This window comes from Equus caballus, chromosome 18 (genome assembly GCF_041296265.1).
Source record: "Equus caballus isolate H_3958 breed thoroughbred chromosome 18, TB-T2T, whole genome shotgun sequence".
Taxonomy (NCBI): domain Eukaryota; kingdom Metazoa; phylum Chordata; class Mammalia; order Perissodactyla; family Equidae; genus Equus; species Equus caballus.
Window position 1 is genome coordinate 42,585,067 of NC_091701.1, and position 22,548 is coordinate 42,607,614.

The 22,548-nt window shown below is 35.5% G+C and overlaps 1 protein-coding gene across 3 annotated transcripts in view; it reads left to right on the forward strand.

The window, feature by feature from the left end:
- PSMD14 (proteasome 26S subunit, non-ATPase 14) overlaps window positions 1-22,548 on the forward strand; it is a 94,544-nt gene that overhangs the window by 13,915 nt on the left and 58,081 nt on the right. Inside the window, exon 4 of one of the 3 annotated variants that reach the window (XM_014732507.3) lies at window positions 7,778-7,922. The exons of the other annotated variants lie outside the window; for them this stretch is intronic. Within the exon in view, the coding sequence (XP_014587993.1) occupies window positions 7,866-7,922 (57 nt within the window). The 5' untranslated portion in view covers window positions 7,778-7,865. The remainder of the gene's footprint in view (window positions 1-7,777; window positions 7,923-22,548) is intronic. 3 annotated transcript variants of the gene reach the window in all.

Here is a 22,548-nt window from a genome sequence, read left to right on the forward strand (position 1 = left end):
TGTGTGATTTGCCTGCCCTGGTAATCAAGGAAGCATGGAGATGGAACCTCTCTTAGCTGGGTCCCTGAGAGAGAATGCCATATAACCTGCGAGTCATAAATCTTATGATTTTTGTGTGAAATGCCCTAATTTCTTTTGTCTCCAGTTTTTGTTTTAAGAAACATGGTATAGACATATGCAGGCCTATGTTACTTATAAGTAATCATTTTGTGTCTCTCTGATACAGAGCTCAGTAATTTCCAGATGCAAAAATAAGGGAAAATAGTGTAGGTGAGTGATCAGAGAAGGCTTTCTGAAAGTGGTGAGATGTAAGCTGCATTTTGAAGGATTATTTCAGGTGGCTAAATTTTAAAGAGTAACTTCATGAATTGGATATGATCTATTTTATTTGTTATACCTCTCAAATCCACACAGTATATGGATTTTGTATATATAAATAATAACCATTTTTCTAGTTTCCTATTATGGGTCTTGGAGTAGAAATGTTCTTTCAATTATTTGTCTTTTAGGTTTTTGGTCTAATATTTTATAGAAAGGATTAATTTATAGCACTGGGAAAAATGATTGGAATAAATGAAGAAATAATACTGTTTTCATACATGAGGGATCTTAATATCACATGCCTGTTCTCTGATTAATCATAAATTCAATGCAATTCCAATAAAAATACGAACTAGAATTTTCATGAGATTAGGAACTGATTCTAAGATTCATATAGGAGAAAACAATCCAGAAATAGCCAAAAAGTTATTAGAAAGGAAAAAGGAACTTGTTCTACCAAATATCAAAATATATTTTAATGCCCTGTGACTCAATTAGTGTTGTATTGGTATAGAGATAGTCAGGTAGATCAGTTTAATCGAATAGAAAGCCCAGAAATAGACTCAAGCATGTCTGGGAACTTGATTTGTGATAGAGAGGGTGTTAAAAATTAGTGTGGGACGAGAAGCCTGCTATTAAATGCTGCTGAAGAAAGTGGCTTTCTGCATGGGGAGAAAACTAATATTAGATTCCTACCTTATTCTATACACAAAAATGTACACCATATGGATTGAAGACCTAACTGTGAAAATCAAACTATAATTTTGGAAGACACACCCATTAGGATGGCTGTTATCCAGAAAAACTGGAAAATAACAACTGGTGGTGAGGATGTCAAGAAATTGGAACCCTTGTGCATTACTGGGTAGGAATGTAAAATTGTGTGACCTCTGTGGAAAATAGTTTGGTGGGTCCTCAAAAAATTAAACATGGAATTACCATATGATCCAGCAATTCCATTTGGCTATAAACCTCAAAGAATTGAAAGCAGGGACTTGAATAGATATTATTCACAATAGCCAAAAGGTGGAAGCAACTTGTGTCTATGGATGGATGAATGGATAAACAATACGTGGTATATACATACCATGGAATATTATTCAGCCTTAAAAAGGAAGGAAATTCTGACACATGGTACAACATGGATAAACCTTGAATACATCATGCTAAGAGGAATAAGCCAGTCACAAAGGGTCAAATATTGTATGATTCCACTTACATGAGGTACTAGAGTAGTCAGATTCATAGAGACAAAAAGAGGGGAAAAAATGGTGGTTGCCAGGGGTTGGGGTGGTATAGTGGAGTGGGGACTGAGTGTTTAATGGGTACAGAGTTTCAGTTTTGGAAGGTGAAAAAGATCTGGAGATGGATAGTGGTGATGGTTGCATGACTGTGAATGTAATTAATGCCACAGAACTGTACACTTAAAAATGGTTAAAAATGGAAAATTTTCTTATGTATATTTTACCACAATAAAAAATTCGATTACCTTGTCTTTAAAATGAGATTAATAATATTTACTTTAGATGATTCTTATAAGGATTACATAAACTAACATGTGAACATGTTAGACACACAATAGATAGCCCCAAAAAATATGTTTTTGGAAGAAAACTTTGTCTTTATGACCTCAAAATAGAAAAGCATTACTCAAATGAAAAGATTGGTAATTCTCCTACCTCAATGCATTACTAACTCTTGTCCAAACGGAGACATTAGAAACAAACTTAAAAGACAAGCAGTAAAGGGAGGGAAGATATTTGCAACATTCATCTGCAACACTTTTGGCAGAACTATAAATCAGGAAGACAAAAAAAAAGCTCATAGAGAAAAGAACATGAAATGGTAATTTGTAGAACGAGAATTGCCAATAAGCATATGAAAAGACTCAACCTCACTGTATATCAGGGAAATGTAAATTAAAACAAATGTTAGTTGTTTTTTTTAATAAACTGTTATATTAAGTGTTAATAAAGATTTTGGGAAGCAGAAATTCTCATAGAAGGTTTTTTCTTAAGGCAGGTGTGGATGTGGGAGCTGGTTGAAGATTGTATCTCAGTGCTTAGAACACTGCCTGGCAACTAGAAGACTATAAATGTCTGTTGAATGAACACGCTGTCTATGGAGTATAAATGGTTAAAGTCACTTTGGAAAGTAGTTTGACAGTATCTAGTAAAGTTGAAAATGCCGTAACTTCTGTGACTCAGAAATTCTGTTTATTCACTTCAGAGAAACTCTTACACATGTGTATCAGGAGATAATGTTTAAGGGTATTCATTATGGCATTGTATTATTGAGAAACTGCAAAATACTTAAATGTCTATCTGTGGCAAAATGTGTTATGATGGAATATTATGCAGCAGTTAAAATGAACTAGATTCTATATATCAATATGCATTATGATGTTATAAACATATTAAGAGAAAAATTCTAGTTGTAGAGAGGTATATACAATATGAAAGCATTAACATTAATTTAAAAAACAAAATGCTTTTTCTTAAGGCTGTATAACTTTTGAGTAAAAGTATTACAAGTTCTACAGCAGCACTGTCCAACAGAACTTTAGGCAAGGATGGAAATATTCTGTATCTGCACTGTCTAATACCATAGCCAGTGGCCACATGTGGTTACTAATGAAGACTTTGAAATGTTACTGGAGCAACTGAAGAGCTGAATTTTAAATTTTATTTAATTTTAATTAATTTAAACTTAATAGCCTCGTGTAGTTATTTGAATCCATGAGCTATGCCTAGTGTGACAGAAGAACTAAATTTTTAATTTTATTTAAATTTAAATAGTCACATGTAGCTAGTGACTACCATATTGTACATCACAGAGTTAGATAATCCACACCAAATTCAGAGAAGGGAGGGAGGCAAAAGGAACTTCCACTTCATATATAATGTTCTCTCTTTTTTTTTTTGAGGAAGATTAACCCTGAGCTAACATCTGCCACCAAGCCTCTTCTTTTTGCTGACGAAGACTGGCCCTGAGCTAACATCGTGCCCATCTTTCTCTGTTTTATGTGGGACACCTGCCACAGCATGGCTTGACAAGCAGTGTGTAGGTGTGCACCTGGGATGTGAACTGGCAAACCCGATCCACCAAAGTGGAATGTGCGAACTTAAGCACTGCACCAGTGGGCTGGCCCCTAATGTTCTCTTTTTTCAATAAAGAAAAAAAACTAAAGCAAAAGAACAAGTCAATGAATAACATTAAATAACATTTTTCTTTAGTACTTTTTAAAAAAGCCACCAAGTAAAACAAAATCAGAAATTTGTTTTTAATTTATTTCTCAAGACTTTTTTTCATGTCTTAAGCATTCCGTATTCTCCCCCAGTCTTGGAGTTGAAGAGGATAACACTAGTGAGGTGGTCAGAGACTAGATCATGTAGGGTCTTGTAGAAAATTCTCTTCTGAGTGAGTTGAGAAGTCAGAGATTTTTGAGCAAAGGAGTTTTGCTCATCAGACTTATATTTTTGAAGAACCTGGAAACTCTGGAGTTGAGACATAAGGCAAGAATGAAAGCAGAGACAAGAAGCTACTACAATACCATTTTAAAATAAATGACAGATTATGATGTTTTATTTTTATTGTGTATCTGCTAGAGAAATTCTTGTGTAGCTTGAGCCAGCATAGATTAATATGTACAGTTAATCTTCATACCTGTCACATTTGAAATGAAACCTTTATTTACTACTAGTGCAGTAGCATGAAAATGAGCAGATGTTTACAAAAGGCTTTTTGAGTTCTGTTTCTGTTCCTTGAGCTCTTTAGCCTGTGTGTATTGACCATTTTTATATACCGATGGATGTTTCTGGTTACCTTTTTCCTCCCTTTTATTCTTTGAACGTGTCCTGATGTGATCCTCTGAACATTTACAAAGAGCCTTTATAAACGTTGGTAGATTAATTTGGCCATTTTTCTTCCTATTAAGAAGTAGGGAAGGGTCAAGAAATTTTAATTGTTTTATTTCTTTGCTTAACTACAAATAAATAGTGATTTTGCTTTAGAAACAAAGCAAAACTATAAGATGCCTTTAATTTTTTTTCACTTGCTATTCTTGTCATGTAATAATTTTATTATTTTTAAAAGTATAGTTCCTAATTATTCTGTTCATGTACTTGAGCTGATGTTTCTACTGTAGAAAATTAGGAAAGAGGTCAGGTCAAAAGCATGCTAATTAGAGCACACTCTTTCTAGTTGTCATTGTAGTGTGATTCTTCTGAATAGATGTTAAACCCCATGAAAAATGTTGTGCTTCTGAGAGTTCTCAAATCTACTCTTCAGATTTCTCAAATAAGTAAAAGGGAAATAAATTCCTGGTGGGTGCAGTATGGTTAATTTGTGTCATTTTATTTGAACATTCTAATTGTGACTGTTCTTTCAAGGGGAAAGGTCTTTGACACTTGTGAATGTTACATTTCTATTTTGATATGAAATTACCACAAATGATTTTGTTTGAGTTCTTTAGAACAAAGAACATAAAATGATGTCTTTTCCATTACGGTGAAATTGTCTTCCAAAATTAATCACATTCTGATGAAATAGAAAATCAGAATTATGAGGAAAAATGAAATGTTAAGATTTTAGATTTGAAGTCAAGGATATGATGGATCTATGACATCTGATGCCGTTTTTGGTAGAAAGGGTATATGGGATGAGAAACAAGATACTTCTGTCCAATATAGGAAACTAAGATATTACAATATAATCTTAATATTCCAAATGTATGGGATGTTATCATCCAATTTTGATTTTACTGTAGTTGGTGCACCTGGTTCCACAGTTTCTGGATACTTCCTTCCTATTTGCAGTTTCTGGTTACTACACACATTTCATAATTTCTATTTTTTTTTTTTTTTTAAGATTTTATTTTTTCCTTTTTCTCCCCAAAGCCCCCCGGTACATAGTTGTGTATTCTTCGTTGTGGGTTCCTCTAGTTGTGGCATGTGGGACGCTGCCTCAGCGTGGTCTGACGAGCAGTGCCATGTCCGCGCCGAGGATTCGAACCGACGAAACACTGGGCCGCCTGCAGCAGAGCGCGCGAACTTAACCACTCGGCCACGGGGCCAGCCCCTATAATTTCTATTTTATAGACTAAATGAGACTTTGAATATTTATAGCTCAGTCTTTCTACAAGGCTTTTCCTTGGGGGTTTCCTTTGGGACTGTGAAAATTATAGCAGTATAAGGAGATAGCCAGATACTCTGAATAGGGAACGTAATTATCAGTGGGATCTAGAGCAAATGTATGGATCTGTAAAAGCACCCACATTTTTTTTTCTTTTTTTTTTTTTTTGAGGATGATTAGCTCGGAGCCAACATCTGCCGCCAATCCTCCTCTTTTTACTAGGAAGACTGGCCCTGAGCTAACATCCATGCCCATCTTCCTCTATTTTATGTGGGATGCCTGCCACAGCATGGCTTGACAAACAATGCGTAGGTCCACACCCAGATCTGAACCCGAGAACCTCGGGCCACTGAAGCAGAATGTGCGAAGTTAATGGCTGTGCCACCGGGCCAGCCTGTGAGAACCCGTATATTTTGACAGTTGTATCAGGATTCCCCTGTAGAATTTATAGAAGTGGGGTGGGAGAAGGCTGAGAGCCAAATGGACTAATGCTGGGTGCCTCTCATGTTTTGATGTGAGTTGTTCTATGTATCTAATCTCCTCCTTTAATCTTCACAACAATCCTATATGTGTAGGGATCATTATCTCCTTATTATTGGGTCAAGTCACGGAACTTAAGAAGTGGAGCTAGAATAGGAATACAAGTCTTTCTGATGCCAAACCGTATTCTACATCAACATTTCCTCGGATAATATCTATACTGTTGTCACTGGCTACAAGCTTCATAAATTGAACCTTAAATAGTCTGGAAATCTTTATTTCAAAATGTAGGTGAAGAGTAAGACACTTGCTTTTTAAATTTTTAGGAGACCTAAAATATCTGAGATGGTTTTTCTTTATTCTGACACATAATACTTGGGCTATGTTTTAAGAATATTTAAGGAATGAGTGAATATTTCATTTGTTTTATTCCCTATGATAATGTGTATCTTGATATATTGATAAAGGTAGAGGATACAAATAGTAGACATTTTAAAGAAGGTTTACATTTCTTAATTCCTTTTAGTTTATAAAACATTTTCCTTACTATTTAGAAACTGATTAGTGGTCTAAGCTAATTGCCAAAATATGTTGTTTTGTTAAAAGAAATTATTTTGGGAGAGAGGCTTCTCTTATTAAGCTAATTTGAATGACCAGTCTTGTTGTACCTTGACTTGTAATAATGAAAGAAGAGGTACAGAGAGCTGTTTTATTTGAATAATAGACTTGCCAATTAGCCATCAAGTGCTTCCATCTGTGAAATTGTTGATCAGATGGGTTAGCTGGGATGTTTCCAGACTAGGGCATCATAAATGGCACTTGAAAACTGTCACTTTGATGGTGAGGTTTCAAGTATTACACTGTTTGATGATGTGGAACCTTTTTTTCCTTTTGCAGTACCATGTTTTTTTAGAACATACTGATCCCACTTATGAATTCTGTGGCATCAAGAGAACTTGGGAGACCTGCCACTGATGTAAAGTTCTGCTTAATCTGCTGCTCTGGCCTGTGCTGAGATTAAACCAGAGTGTTAACAGTTTCTTTCATGGCCTTCACAATAATGTTGGTTGGTGATCTGACTGGCACAGGCAGGCGATGCTTGTTGCCTGTGGGCCATGGAGCTGGCATGCATTGGCAAGTTTCTTTGCACTTTCCCGTTAATATAAACTCATTTTCAAATGCCTCACTCCCTTAAATGAGTGTGTAGTAGTCTAAGGTCACATAGGTGTTGAGATTTCTACATGTGAAAATTGTGTGAATTAAATTTAACATCTGTCCTATAAATTTTTTAAGGATTTAAATTAGTTATTGGTAATTATTACATTTAAAAATTTGTTTAATAGTAACTTGGAAATACAAATTTCTAGAAATAATTGTTATGTGTCCTTCCTCGCTATGCCACGTCTTCTTTGCTTGGTCTTATATTTTGTAGGATGTTTTCTTTAGTAAGCTGACTTTCTTGAATGATTGTGGATATGGTTAGATATTGGCGTCTCTGAATGACATTACTATCTGATAGGACTGTACCATGCTTTTCTTTTTCCACAAACCCAGATGCCTGAAATTTGGGCAGGCTTCCTGGTCACCAGTCTGTGTGGGGACAAATTCATGCCCATGTCACTTTGTGGACACCAGCTTGGCCTTCTGTCTGCACTGGCACAGATCTTTGACCTGTGCAAACTCACTATGTATTGGGCAATGATGAAAGGCCATGCTCTGGAGCTAGACCAGATCTAATTGGTGGCTGAGATCCATGGAAGAGGAAGAGAGAATGAGAATGCAGTGTCAGTGTGAAGGAAAGTGGACGGTTTGGGATCTTAATTCCTATTCATTTTTCTTCCAGGGTAGATTTTCATATATTAGCGTCATCCCGAGGCCCTTCACCCTCCCAGAGTTGACCGTCTCCCAGTGAGAGAAAAGTATCGATTCAAATGTTTTGTTGTTTGTTATTTTGGAGTACTGACCACTGTGCCTTTTTCATCTCAAAGGTTTGGCTGTTTTCCCTCTCCTAGTCAAAAACATGCAGTAGTTAGTAAATAACATTGATTAAACAACGTCTTGGTTTTACATTTGAGGAAATTGAGGCATATAGCAATTATGCCTTTTTAAGTAACTTGTTCAGTGTATGACATTTGAAAAAAAAATGACTTCAGAGCAGAACTGAAAGACTGTATTGCTTTTAATAAGTGCTCCTCTGTAGAGCATGAAATGAAAGTATAAGAAGAGAAATAGATGTGACAGTGTGACCAGTACCTTCCTTCCCAAAAGAATAGATCTGGCCCCTGTGCTTTTTGACCACAGCTACCCTTTCATGTTTTGTAAGCATTTTTCTTCTGATGTTTTTTCTGTCTCTGTTTCTTTAATTCCTCAGAAATAGCAACTGTAATCTTTTGCATGGTATCCCAAGTAGTATTGTGGATGTATGAATGCTTAACGAAGTTAGGGTAGTGGTCAGGAGTAATTTGTTTAAATAGCTGCATGTTGCCAGTGACCACTGTAGTGGACAGTGCTGTATACATACTTAGTGGTATATCCTAGAGATTGTCCCATCCATAGATATAAAGGTGCCTCATTTTCTTTAAATGATTGATATTCCATTTTAAGAATGAATCATGATTTATTTAACCAGTACCTCTATCATTACCCATTTAGGTTGTTTCTTGTCTTAGTGTTTTCAAAAGGATATTTACTACAACACTGGGAGCTTTGAATTTAGGCTTTACCACTTACCTTGATCACCTTGGACACATTGGTTAACTACTTATTTATACAGTGGACACAATAGCCTCCACTTCGCAGGATTCTGTGATGATTAGAAGTAATGTATGTAATGGACCTCTAGAATGGTGCTAGGAGCTCAAAATAGGAGCAGTAGATAATTATAGCCTTACTGTTATTTATTATTTTAATAATGAGACCATAACAAGCCCACAGGCCTATGTTTAATATTGAATTGTGGCAGAACATTCAGAAAGCTTTGCTTAGCTCATTTTAGGATTATGAGTACAGGCAGTTTGCACCTTTTATTCACTTGACTTCTCTGAATTGTACATAGCCATCTGTAGATTACTTTTCGTATGCTAATTTAGAACTTTTATATATCACCTGGCAAAACTGTACATATCAAGCTCTTATGTGGTGCCTTGCCTGTCAGCCAGTGGTTGAATATCAGCATGGTCACAGTCTTAATACAACATTGCTTGTGTTTCAGTATTTTATGGTATATTGCAATATTGATAGAAAACAGGAAAATAAAAATGCTGATACTGTTTAGAAGTAGCCATAGGTCCTAAAATTATATGGATTATGTATTATGAGTTTGGATATCATTTTTTTCTTTAGTATTTTCAATTATGTTGCTTATTTGAAATAAAACCCTTAGAATTATATTGAAGTAGTAAACTTTTATGGCTGATTTTTTTTACTCTGTTAGTATTTCTTGAGGAGCAGAATTCTTAATTTTGAAGTCTAATTTACAAAAATTTTCTGTTATAAATTATGCTTTGGTATGATATCTAAGAAATCTATGCCAACTCAAGGACACAAAGATACTCTTATGTCTTGTAGAAGTTTTATTGTTTTAAGTTTTACATTTAGGTCTGTGATCCATTTTGAATTAATTTTTATATATGATGCAAGATATGGATCATGCTCAGTTTTTAAAACACTTTTTGTATGTGATTATCCAATTGTTGCATCACATCTTGTTGAAAAGATTATTTTTTCTCTACTTTTTTAATTCATGTTTTTAAAATTGTTGCATTCATAATAGTTTACATCATTGTGAAGTTTTAGCTGTACATTATTTCTTGTCTGTCCCCATATAAGTGCTCCCCTTCTCCCCCTGTGCCCACTCCCTACCGCCCTTCCCCTGGTAACTACTGAGCTGTTCTCTTTGTCCCTGTGTTTATCTTCCACATGTGAGTGAAGTTGTATGGTGTTTGTCTTTCTCAGTCTGCCTTATTTCTTTTAACATAATACCGTCTTATTTCTCTACTTTTGCATTTGCACCTTTGTTGAAAATCAGTTGTACCTATGTGTATGGCTTTATTTCTGGAATCTCTATTGTTCCCTTATCTATTTTTGTATCTTTTTTAAGCCAGTACTTACACTGTCTTGAATACTGTAGCTCCGTAATAAGTGTTGAAATCAGGTTGTGTTAGTCCTCCAATTGTTCTTTTTAACAGCATTGTTTTGGCCATTCTAGGTCCGTTACATCTTCATATACATTTTAAAATCAAGTATGTCAATTTCTATGAACAAAAACCTCCTGGGGTTTTGATTGACAGTGTACCAGATCTACACATCAATTTGGGGAGAATTGACATTTTAACAATATCGAATCTTCCAACCCGTGAACACAGTATATCTCTCCATTTATTTAGGTCTTGTTTAATTTTTCTCAGCAGTTTTCTGTAGTTTTCAGTGTACAGAATCTTCATATCCTGTCATATTTATGTCTAAGTATTTAATATTTTTGATGCCATTATAAGTGATATTTTTATTTCGTTGGTTATGTGTCTGTGAAACAGACAGTTTTACTTCTTCTTTTCCAATCTAGACTCCTTTTATTCTTGCCTTATCGAACTGACTGGAACCTTCAGTAAAATGTTGAATAGAAGCGTTAAAAGTGGACATTCCTGTCTTGTTCCTGATCTTAGTGGGAAAGCATTCATTCTTTCACTGTCAAGCATCATCTTAGCTGTATGTTTTTTAATAGATGTTCTTTATCAGATTACAGAAGTCCCTAGTATTTCTACTTTGTTCAGAGTTTTCATCAGGAATGGATGTTAGATTTTGTCAAATCCTTTTTCTGCATCTATTGAGATGATCGTGTCGAGCCTTTACTATTATATACCCCTTATAATATTCTTTGCTCCGAAATTGTTTGATATTAATATAGGCATTCCAGCTTTCTTTTGATTAGTTTTAATTTGCTATATCTTTTTCTCTTAACCTATTTGAGTCTTTATTTGACCTATTTGAAGTACTTTCCTTGGAGGCAGCATACCGGGTAGGTCTGTTTGTTTTTAATTGAGTGTGATAATCTTGGCTTTTTAATTGAGATATTTAGGTCATTTGCATTTAATACAGTTATTGCTGTGAATAAGTTCAAATCTGTCATATTGCTGTTTATTTACTATTTTTCTGGTTTGTTCTTTTGTTGCTTTTTTCTGCCTCCTTTAGAATAATTGAACTTTTTAATAATTCCATTATATCACCTTTGTTGAATTTCCGTCTAGTTTATTGTTTGCTGTAAGGTTAGAGTATATATCTTTGAGTTATCAATTTACTCTCAGGTGATATTATACTACTTCACTTATGGTATATGAATGTTAAAATAGTATACTTTGTATCTTCCCTTTGGATCTTTGTGTTATTGTCATGCATTTTAGTTAAAATTCCACACTATATTTTTATTATTTTTGTCTAAGTGGTCTATTTTTTTTGTTGTGGCAAAATATACATAACATAAAATTTACCATTTTAATAATTTTTAAATGGTATTAGGTACATTCATGTTGTGGTTCAACCATCACCACCATCCACCTCCAGAACTTTTTCATCTTCTCAAACAGAAACTCTATACCTATTAAACATTGATTCCTCATTCCCATCTGCCCCCAGCCCCTGGAAACTCCATTCTACTTTCTCTCTCTCTGTGTCTGACTACTCTAGTACCTCTTATGAATGGAATCATACAGTATTTCTGCCTTTGTGACTGGCTTATTTCACTTAGCATAATGTCTTCAAGGTTTATCCATGTTTTACCATGTGTCAGAATTTCCTTCCTTTTTAAGACTGAATAATATTCCATAGTATGTATATACCACATTTTGTTTATTCATCTATTGGCAGACATTTGGGTTGTTTCTGCCTTTTTGCTATTAGGAATAATGCTGCTGTGCACATTGCTGCGCAAATATCTGTTCTAATCTCTGTGTTCAATTCTTTTGGTTATATACAGAACTTCCTTGACTTAAAATGGGGTTATGTCCTGATAAACCTACTGTAAGTTGAAAATATCCTAAGTCAAAAGTGCGTTTAATACCCCTAACCCTACTAGACATCATAGTTTAGCCTATCCTACCTTAAACATGCTTAGAACATTTACGTTAGCCTACCATTGGGCAAAGTCATCTAACACGAAGCCTATTTTACAATAAAATGTTGAATATCTCATGTAATTTGTTGAATACTCTATTGAAAGTCAAAAACAGAATGGTTGTATGGTTACCGAATGGTTGTAAGTGTATTGGTTGTTCATCCTTGTGATCGCATGGCTGACTGGGAGCTGCGGCTGGCTGCTGCTGCCTAGCATCATGAGAGTATTGTATTGCATGTTGCTAGGCTGGGGAAAGATTAAAATTCAGTCTGAAGTACCATTTTTACTGAATGCTTATCACTTTTACACCATCATAACATCAAAAAATCATAAGTCGAACCATCATAAGTTGAGGACTGTCTGTACCCAGAAGTGAAATTGCTGGATCATATGGTAATTCTATTTTTAAGTTTTTAAAGAACTCCTGTACTGTTTTACATAGCAGTCTATTGTCTATTAAAAATATTTAAATAATAAGAAAAAAATCATATATTTACCTGTGTGCTTATCATTTCTTGTGTTCTTTTTTCCTTTATGTAGATCTCTATTTCTATCTGGTATCATTTTCCTTCTCCCTGAAGGACATAACATTTTTGTAATGTAGGTCTGCTGCCCATTTAAACAATTGGGCTATTTTTCTTTTTGTATTGAGCTATAAAAGTTCTTTATATATTATTGTGGACGTACATAATACGATTTACAAATATTTTCTTCCAATCTGTGGGCTATCTTTTCACTTTCTTGATGGTGACCTTTGAAACACAAAATTTTTTAATTTTTTATTTAAGTCCAGTGCATCGGTCTTCTCTTTTATGACTTGCACTTTTGATGTCATACTAAGAAATCATTGTCTAACCAAAGTTCATAAAGATTTAGTCCTCTGTTTTCTTCTAAGAGTTTTGTGATTTTAGCTCTTACATTTAGTTCTGTGATCCCACTTTGTGCATGGTGGGCATCATACTTTTGTGTGTAGCTATCCAGTTGTCCCAGCACCATTTGTTGTAGACTCTTTCCGCATTGAATTGTCTTGACCCCTTTGTTAAAGATATATTGACCATAAATGTTAGGATTTATTTCTGAACTTTCAGTTCTGTTTCATTGATCTCTATGTCTGTCCTTATTCTGTAGTATTTTTAAGCTTTTTCTCTTTATCACTAGTTTTTAGTTACGATGTGCATTGATGTAGTTTTCTTCAAGTTTCTTGTGCTTTTGGTTTGTTGAACTTCCTACATCTGTAGGTTTATTATTTTCATCAAGTTTCAGCAAATTTTGATGTTATTTCTTTAAATATTTCTTCTATTCTCCTATCACTCTTCCACCCTCTCAGGGATCCCAAAGATGTATATTTTTCTTAGTGAATTTGTCCTGTTGTTCACTGATGGCTCTATTAATTTTTTTCCAATCTTTTTGGTCTCTGTTTTTCATTTTCTATTGCTTTGTCATTAAGTTCATACATTTTTTTCTTGAGCAAGATTTAGTCTTCTATTAATCCTATTCAATTTATTTTTCATCTCACAGTGTTTTTTCACCTTTTGGACACCCAAGATAAAGTTCCACCCAGCCTCTCTAAATTCCCCCTACTTTATCCTGTTGTGATTGATGTATTATAGTTTTCATCTCAAGAAGTTTGATTTGGGTTGTTTTTATGTCTTCCATGTCTCCATTTTTTGACAATTATAATAACATTTTAATGTCCTTGTCTGCTAATTTTAACATCTGTGTCAGTTCTGGATTGGTTTCAGTTGATTGATTTACCTCCTCATTGTAGGTCATATTTTCTTATTTCTTTGCATGCCTGGTAGTTTTTTACTAGTGCCTGACATTGTGAATTTTACCTTGTTGTATGCTGGCTATTTTTTATTCTTATAAATATTCTGGATATTTGTTATGGGATGCCGTTAAGTTACTTCATTCTTTCTGGTTTTGCTTGTCACCTTTGGTTGGTGAGACTGGAACAGTGCTTAATCTAGGGCTCATCATTCTCCACTGTTCAGGCAAGACCCTTCTGTCTAATAGTGCCTTGTGCGTTTTTCAGTTTTTTCAGTTTGGCTGATGGGAACAGGCACTCTTTCCAGTGAGAGAGGGATGTTGAAGTCTCCAACTATAACAGTGGATTTATCTGTTTTTCCTCGCAGTTCTGTCCATTTTTGCCTTATCTAGTGTAATGCTCTGTTATCAGACGTATACACGTTAAGGATTGTTGTGTCTTAGTGCTGTGTGAGAGGTAGGTACTCTTCTCTCTCAGCCTTTTGGTGTCTTAGTGCTGTGTGAGAGGTAGGTACTCTTCTCTCTCAGCCTTTTGGTGTCTTAGTGCTGTGTGAGAGGTAGGTACTCTTCTCTCTCAGCCTTTTGGTTGGTTCTTTCCCCAGCCTCGGGTAGTTTCCTCACAAGTGCACTGTTCAATACTCAGCTGAATGCTGAAGGAGGACCCTCAGAAGATCTCCAGGGTTTTCTCTCTGTGTAACTATTTTCTGTTTGGGACTCTGTTCTGATAACTCTAGCTGCTTTGGTCTCCCAGTAATCTCGGCTCCGTCACCTCAGTTCAGAGAGTCCACTAGACTCTGCCTGGTTTCCCTCCCCATGTATAGCCTGGAAACTGTCTCAAGGCAATAAGCTGGGGTAGTCACAGGGCTCACCTCCTTTGCCTCCCACTTCTCAGAGATCACTGTTCTTTGTTACTTGATCAACAGTCTTACAAACTGTTGTTCTATGTAGTTTTATCTGTTTTTTATTTGTCTCAGGTGGAAAAGTAAATTTAGTCTCTTTTGCTCTCTCTTGGACATAAGCAGATGTTTCTTGCTTTTTAATGGTAAAAAATTTGTGTTGAACTGGATATTCTAGATGGAGGTCTCTTTTCTACTTGAACTTTAGAGAGATCAGTATTGAAATTGTACTTGGATTTTAAGAAAATATGCTGAAATTGAATAATTAATTGAAACCAAATTAGCAGAAAGTGCTATTCTTTCTTAGCATTCAGAGAGAGTAAATAAACAAGAAAAGTTGAGGCCTATGTTGCTTTATGGACATGTAAAATTGAATATTTAGGGCAGGATTTCTAAACAAGAAGGCACAAATACTAAAGGGATAAATTGATAAATTAGTTTACATTGAAATTTAAAATTCATCTTCCTTTAAAAACACCATTATAAGATAAGTAGTTAACATTTGTGGAACACTTACATGTGCCAGGCACTGTTCTAAGTACTTTAAATATGTTAACCCATGTAATCTTTACAATAACTGTGTGAAGTTGGGTTATTGTTGTAATCCTCATTTTTCATATGCAACTGAGGCATGAAGAAATGTAAAAAGCAACACGGTGAGCCACAGATTGGAAAGATATATCTAACATATAATGGACAAAGCACCACTTATCTATATATATATATATATATATGTAGTTTCTACAAATCAGTAAGAAAAAGACATCCATCTTTAAATGGGCAAAAGATACAAATAGAAGAAACGCAAATGGTCTATAAACATGTATAAGCTAGTGTTAGTGTACAACAATCTTGGAAACATTTTGGTAAAATCTAGTAATGATAAAGATTTGCCTACTCTACAACCTAGCAGATCTTTTCCTAATTATGTTCCCTAGAGAAAGTCTCCCACATGGATACAAGGACATTCATAACAGCATTGTTTATAACAGGGGTCAGTACTCTTTTCTTAAAGGGCCAGATAGTAAATATTTTGGGCTTGTAGACCAAATGGCCTTTGTTGTAGCTGCTCAGTTCCACTCTGCCATTGTAGTGGTAAAGCAGCCATATGTAATACAAAAAGGAATGGGCCTGGCTGTGTTCCAGTAAAACTTCATTTTCAGAAACTGCTGGCTCACCCAGAGGCCATAGTTTGCTGATCTCTAGTTTATAATATGAAAAAATTGAAAACAGCCTAATTGTCCATTAGTAGGAGAATGTGTACATAATTTTGCTTAACAGTGAAATTTTCTAAAGTGGTGAAAATGAATGCATGATCTCCACGTATCACAACATGATTAATCCATACTAACATAATGAAGGGAAAAAAGCAAGTGGAGGAATAACACATTGTATATGAAGTTTTTATATACAATTTAAAAATGTGCAAATACACTAATACTATAAATTACCTATGTTCACTTATGTAGTGAAAGTATAAAGAAATGCATGATAATCACCAAAATTAGAATAGTGGCTACACGTGGGGGTATGGAGAGGAATCAGTCAATCAGGTAGGATGACACAGGAGCTTCAGCCCAACTATTTCAGTGATGTTTTATTTCATAAGCTGGGTAGTGAGTGTGTTGTATTATTTATTAGATCTTTTTGTATCTCTTAAATGTTTTATAATAAGTTTTAAAAGAAACGAACCAACAGTGGTTAGTTAGAAAAAACATTAGTTGTTCACTCTCTGCATAGTTATCAGTTGGCTCTCTCTTCCTCTCAGCTGCTCACATACCTGCCCCATCGGCCTCTCACTCCCAGGAATGCAGCTTTCTACTCTTAGGCCTAAGACAGATCAGCCCACTGAATGAATAACCCCTGTGCCCAGTCTGCTGCCTAATTTGTTTACTATCTAGTCTCTTGTTCTCTAGAAGTATGCTTCAAGCATATCAGTTTTCTTTTCTCTAGCCTCTCATTTATTCTGCCTTTTCGAAATACTTTTCCTTCTGGGAGAAGGGATCTAAAGTTCTTAATGGAGACCACACAAGCAAATGATTGCCTTTGGCCTTTTCATGTCTGCTTGGCTCACAGAGGCATCAGAATGCCTTCTTGGCATGTTTGTGGGTGAGATAGAGATAAAAACTAAAAGTTAAAACTGCATTTATTTATAAAGAGATTGAAGAGTTATTTATTGGGCATTTGTGTGTGTGTGTGTGTGTGTGTGTGTGTGTGTTGGATAATCTTTCTCTAGGGTGGAATTCTTTCAGTTATGTCAGTAGCCTTCTCTTAACTTTTTGTTTTTCTATTAAGATATTCTATCAGAGAGCAATACTAGTATGCAGGGCACTGGCAGATGCTGTGTGAAGTTACAAACAAGGGAATACCAAGCCCTTACAGAGTGTTTTACTTAATGGAGACTTAATGACACGATGAGGAGAAGTGTGTACAGAGAAAATCTAGTGCAGCTGAAAGAGCACTGCTCAGAACAAGGAGAGTCCACTGGCAGCTAGTCTAGGGGCAGAGGTTGGAGAGACCAGCCGGGCCATATGCACAGTGTGCTCAGAACTATGAATGTTTTCTTGCCTAAAGGAAAAGACATATTTGTCAGTTAATGAATAATTACTTTAGCATTTGGAAAGAGAAGGTAATTTTGAAGTAGAGGCTGATTTCCAACAAGAATAAAAATACAATGTGTATATCATTAAGATGTAAATTTTGTTTGTGCTCTTTTTGTAAGAGGGAACTGAGTCACCATTTGGCAAGGGTGCTTTAGTCTTAAAAGTATTATTTATTTAAAGACAAAGAAGTAGTGATAGGTTTCGAAGAAGTTGTTAGTATGTGCAGTAATATAAAGTTGCCTCTGGCTTAAGCTAGGCAGAAAGATAAAATGGGAGACAGACAGAATAGAAAGTACTTGTAGTTACTTGGGAATAGAATTGTAAGATTAGCAAATAAAAATTCTGGATGCCCAGTTAAATTTGAATTTCAGATAAACAACAGATATTTTTTAAAAGTAAGTATGTCTCAAATACTACATGGGATGTATGTATTAAAAAATATTCATTTATCTGAAATTCAAATTTAACCAAGTATCACTTATTTTTATCTGGCAATCCTACTTGGGGATGAAGAACTTAAGTGATTTATACTGAGAAGGAAGAAAGCTAGTCCCACTAAGACTAGATGTTAGTATGTTTAATTTTGAGTGAAAAAATGATTGCTTTAATGGTTTTTGATAGTGTTAAATTGTTCATCTTTGGACGGGGCCTAACCTGCCATTTGCAGATAGACTAGCTATAGTGTTATTTCAGCTGCATTGGCTTAAATTAGAACTTTGTAGTGCCAGGTCTTGATGAATCAAGGTAATAGGAAGGCAAGGAGATCTCAGATCATTTCTAATATGAGTAAAACCAAAATTAGTTAAGATGAGATATAAATGGATTTCATGTCTATGTAATGTTTATAGTTATCACTAGAGTGGTATAATGCAGGTGGTAACAAGCACTCAGATTCTGGAGATTTTGGGTATGGCCTGATGATATTTCCTATCTTAGTTAATGGTATTGATATTTACCCAGCTGCCCCAGGCAAAACATGCAGCCACAGTGTAGTTCTCTGTTTCCTTCATGCTTAGTTCCCAAGTACTTACTATGGAGTCTGCTTCCTAGAATTCTTTCGAATGTATTTCTTCTCTTCTGTTATTGCCTCTGCTTAATTCAGGCCTTTACATAATCTTTGTCTGTACCCTCCTTGTCACCAGTCTCCTTTAGTAAATCTTCCTACCACCAGAAATGCCAGAGTGCTTTTTAAAATGCAGAACCCATTATTTTATTCATTTGTTCCAACATCCTTCATAAGGCCTTAATCATCTTTGCTGTAGGATAAAAATTACAGTCCTTAGGCCAAAGTGTAGTGATTCTTGAGGGGATAGGAAAGGCAGGCCATCTCTCCTGAAAAGATGTGATCAGAATCAACTGGGAGTTTTCTAAAATGGTGTGTGTTGTAGTCTGCCGTTGTTACTGGTGAGAGTAGGTCTTATCACTTAGATATACTAGGGCAGAAAGAAGATTAAGGACTAGTATTTGAACTGCTTTGTGGAATGACCCCTTTCACCTTTTTATGAGTTGATTGCCTATCTAGATTTTTCGTCCTTCATGATTTGTCTTTTTCTAGCGTCATCTCCTGCTCCAACTTTGTCATATTCTAAACTTGCCGTGTTATCCTATTTGTAATTCTTCTTGTCCCATGTCATTCTGCTCATTCATTCATGACTTTGTATAAGATATTCTCTCTAAACGAATGCCCTCTGCCTCCATTGTTTGTCTAGTGAATTACTACTTACTTTCCTTCCAGACTGCTTGAATAATCCGCTTCCCCTGAAAGTGTTTTGTGGTGTGTCAGGAAGGCTGGCTTATGCTTCAGGAACTAACCCCTAAATCTCAATGGCTTAAAACTACAAAGCTTTCTTCTTCACTCATGCTTTCTGTCTCTCACTGGTCAGCTGAGTGCTAGTTCTGTGGTGTTATCCTTACTCTGGGGCTCGAGTTGACAGAACACTACCATTGAGTACTGGTTCTTAAAAAGCTTTGACTGGAAATGACAGGTCACCTCTGCTTACATTTCATTGGCTAAAGCAAGTCACATGTTCACGTCTAACTTTAAGAGGTCTAGGAAGTACAGTCCTATTATGTGCTGGAGAGAAGAACCAGAAATACTTGATGGATAGAGGTTATTATCACATATGATATCTCCAAAGCTGATTAATCTCTCCTTACTTCATACTTCTATGACACTTTGTAAAACCTCTGTATTTCGTTGAATTGAAATTATAATAAAACCCTATAGTAATAGGGAATGTGATATGCTTGGCAGTTGGCTATAGACCTCTGAAATTCCTAGCCGGCTAGCTGGGCAAACTCACTCCAGTCGTTTTATTAACCTCACAATAATGAGTCCTTTGCTCTATAAGTTTACATCAGTGGTTCTCAACCTTGGCTGTACTTGAGAATCACTTGGGGCGCTAAAAATTAAAAAAAATTCCTGAGCCTCACCCCAGAGCAATTTAAATCAGAGGGTGGGCCCAGGTGTCAGAATTTTTTAAGTTTTCCATGTGATTCTGAGGAATAAACAGGTTAAGAACCACTGGTTTACGTGTTCATTGCTTATTTGCTTTCTAGGGAGATTCTTTGAAAATAAGACCTTGTCTTTATTATATCCCCAAGGCTATTACTACTATTTTGGTGCCAAACCCCAGTTACAATTATATATTCATTTTTATATTTACTTGCGTGTTATCTGACTCCTACATACTAATTTTTAAGGACTAGCACCACATCTAATTGGTTCATCATATACCTAGTGCATGTCATAGTGTGTGGCACACCAGCTTTCCCAAGTCTTTTATCTTTTTTCCTCCTAGCCATCCCCACATTTACCTTTTTTTCTTTTCCTTTTTTTACCTTCTGTCTCCTCTATATGGCGCTCTCTTCTTCTTATATATTGTTCCTTGGTCTCGCTCTTCTTTCATTAGGTGAGATAAATATCATACTTGAAAAATACAAAGCAAGATGCAAGTATAATGTATTGGAAAAATATAAAGTAAGATACATCCAAACAGGCAAAGTTGTTAGTATTCTATATTAACACCTCTAGGGCCTGGCTTTTATGGCTGCTTAGTGGCTCTGACAGCTGATCACAATCACATCCACTTAACCTTCAGCTTCTTTGATCAGTGATCCAGCTAATCCCTGCCTTGAACTCTGTCTTCTCTTCCAGTGGTACCCATTGCTTGGATGTCAGATAATCAGCTTTTTATAGTATTATTTGTTGAAAGAATATTTTGTTCTGAGAACTATATGTTAAAGAGAAATAGCCCCTGGCCTCAAGACTGTGAGTCATATAATATTTGTACAAATTCTATAAACCAAAGAGACACTACATATTACTAATAAGACAAGATTTTATATGGAAAAAAACATCATCTTCTCCTTTAGTGTCTTGTAACTATATATTTCTTTTAAGCATGTCAGAGAACTCCAAACTGTTTGATTCATATTCTAAATTGCTGAATATTTTTCATAAAGTCAAAAGCGTGGATACGAAAAAGCATTTCTTTAAAGATGTCACATCTTCAGAAAATATCTATTGAAATTTAAGCAATGTTAACTCATGTTTGACTTCTTAAGAATTCGTGCTTTAGTCAACCCATTTTATTGTTTAAAAAACTTTGAATGGTAATGTGCAAGGTGATTGCTGTTTTATGTCTCTGTGCCTTTCAATGTGTCATTTCTTTTCTTGGAATGCCTTTCCCCACCACTACCCTCTCCCTTTTTTTGCTTGTAACAGTTCTACCTATTCTTCAATTCTTAGCATAAGGAAAGCTTTTATCAGATAGATTGCTCTGACTTCTATGCCCCGTGTAGGTGCTTCTGTTTTTGCACTTAATCTACTCTGTTGTATTTATGATTTTTCTCTTTCTTGCCTGCCTTCTAGTTTGTAAGTCTTTTAAGAGGAGAGCCTGTCTACCTTTGTATAGCCAGTACATGGCCAGTACATGGCAAGTACATGGCAAGTCTGTGGTTGTTGAGTGAATAAAAAAAAAATGTATTCTTTGTGTATGAAATGTCTAACATTCTATACATGGCTTTACATGGTATGATTTAGAAGATGGGCTAATTAATGAATTATGAATGCTTTCCAAAATAACCATTTGATTTGTGACTGACTTTATTTACATGTTTTGTAATTTAAATACATAAATAAATAGTACTGTAGTTGAACAGTGTTAAAGAAAAAAAGGCCACCTATGACTATAAGAACTCTAAAGCCAGTTGTAGAGTCTGTGGTGGAACAGTTCTGATACCTTAATGTTCAGTTTGTTGTAGGACATTCCAGGTTCTGCTTGATTCTGGGATGCTATTTCCAATTTAAAAAGATAGCTGTTTTAGCCACTCCTAAACATTTGTAGTTGACTTATGGTTTCTGAAGTTTAACTGATTCTCTGTAAGGTGATGCTTCTTTATAACAAAGGTAGTCAATCATCATGCTTGCTCCTTCCTCATTGCTATGGGACAAAGTGAAAGTCACCCAAAATGGGGGACAGTTGGCCCCTATTCTGGTGAGACAGATTTCATAGATGTCTAAAGTGATTAGTGCTTATGGCATATTTCACACACACACATATACACACATTTTTAAGTAGGTGAAAATTGCTTCAAAGTGAATATCAAGGGTGGTCTTAAAGAGAAAGAAATGTCACAGTTGGCATTGTGCACTAGGCTACCAGCTTCTTATGTGACTTTGATCAGGTGTCTTTATGACCAGGTAATGGTGTCATCTCCCCCATTCCTCTACTAATTCATTGCCTCACTCCTCTACCTGTGTCCCGCTGAAATTTTTATATTCTCAAAATATTGGCTCCAGAACAGCCACTTAGGTTTGCTATATTGGAGGAGCTCAGTAGGCCTAGGGAAAGACAGTCACTTCTCAGAGAGGCAGGAACTGGAAGACTTGAAAGGAGGAGATGAGTGAGTTAGGGAAAGGAGTATAGTGTAGAGTATATGAATATAGTTTAATTCCCATTTTTTGACCTCCTTGAACTGTTGTATTGCCCATTATTATCTAAGCCCTTGCTGATCAACTTTCTAATAAATATTTTGTTGGTTATAGTTACTCAAGAGCCCAGCTATATTATAACAGTGGATGAAATTATGTCCCCATTGTCATGTTGGTAATTTTTTACTTATTTATCACAAGGGACATAGTGTTGGGTATTAAAGGTTTTCTGATGTTTAATTCTTACTCTGTTATTTTTATTAAAGGAAATACTTTTAAGATTACTCAGATGAAAGATGCAGCATA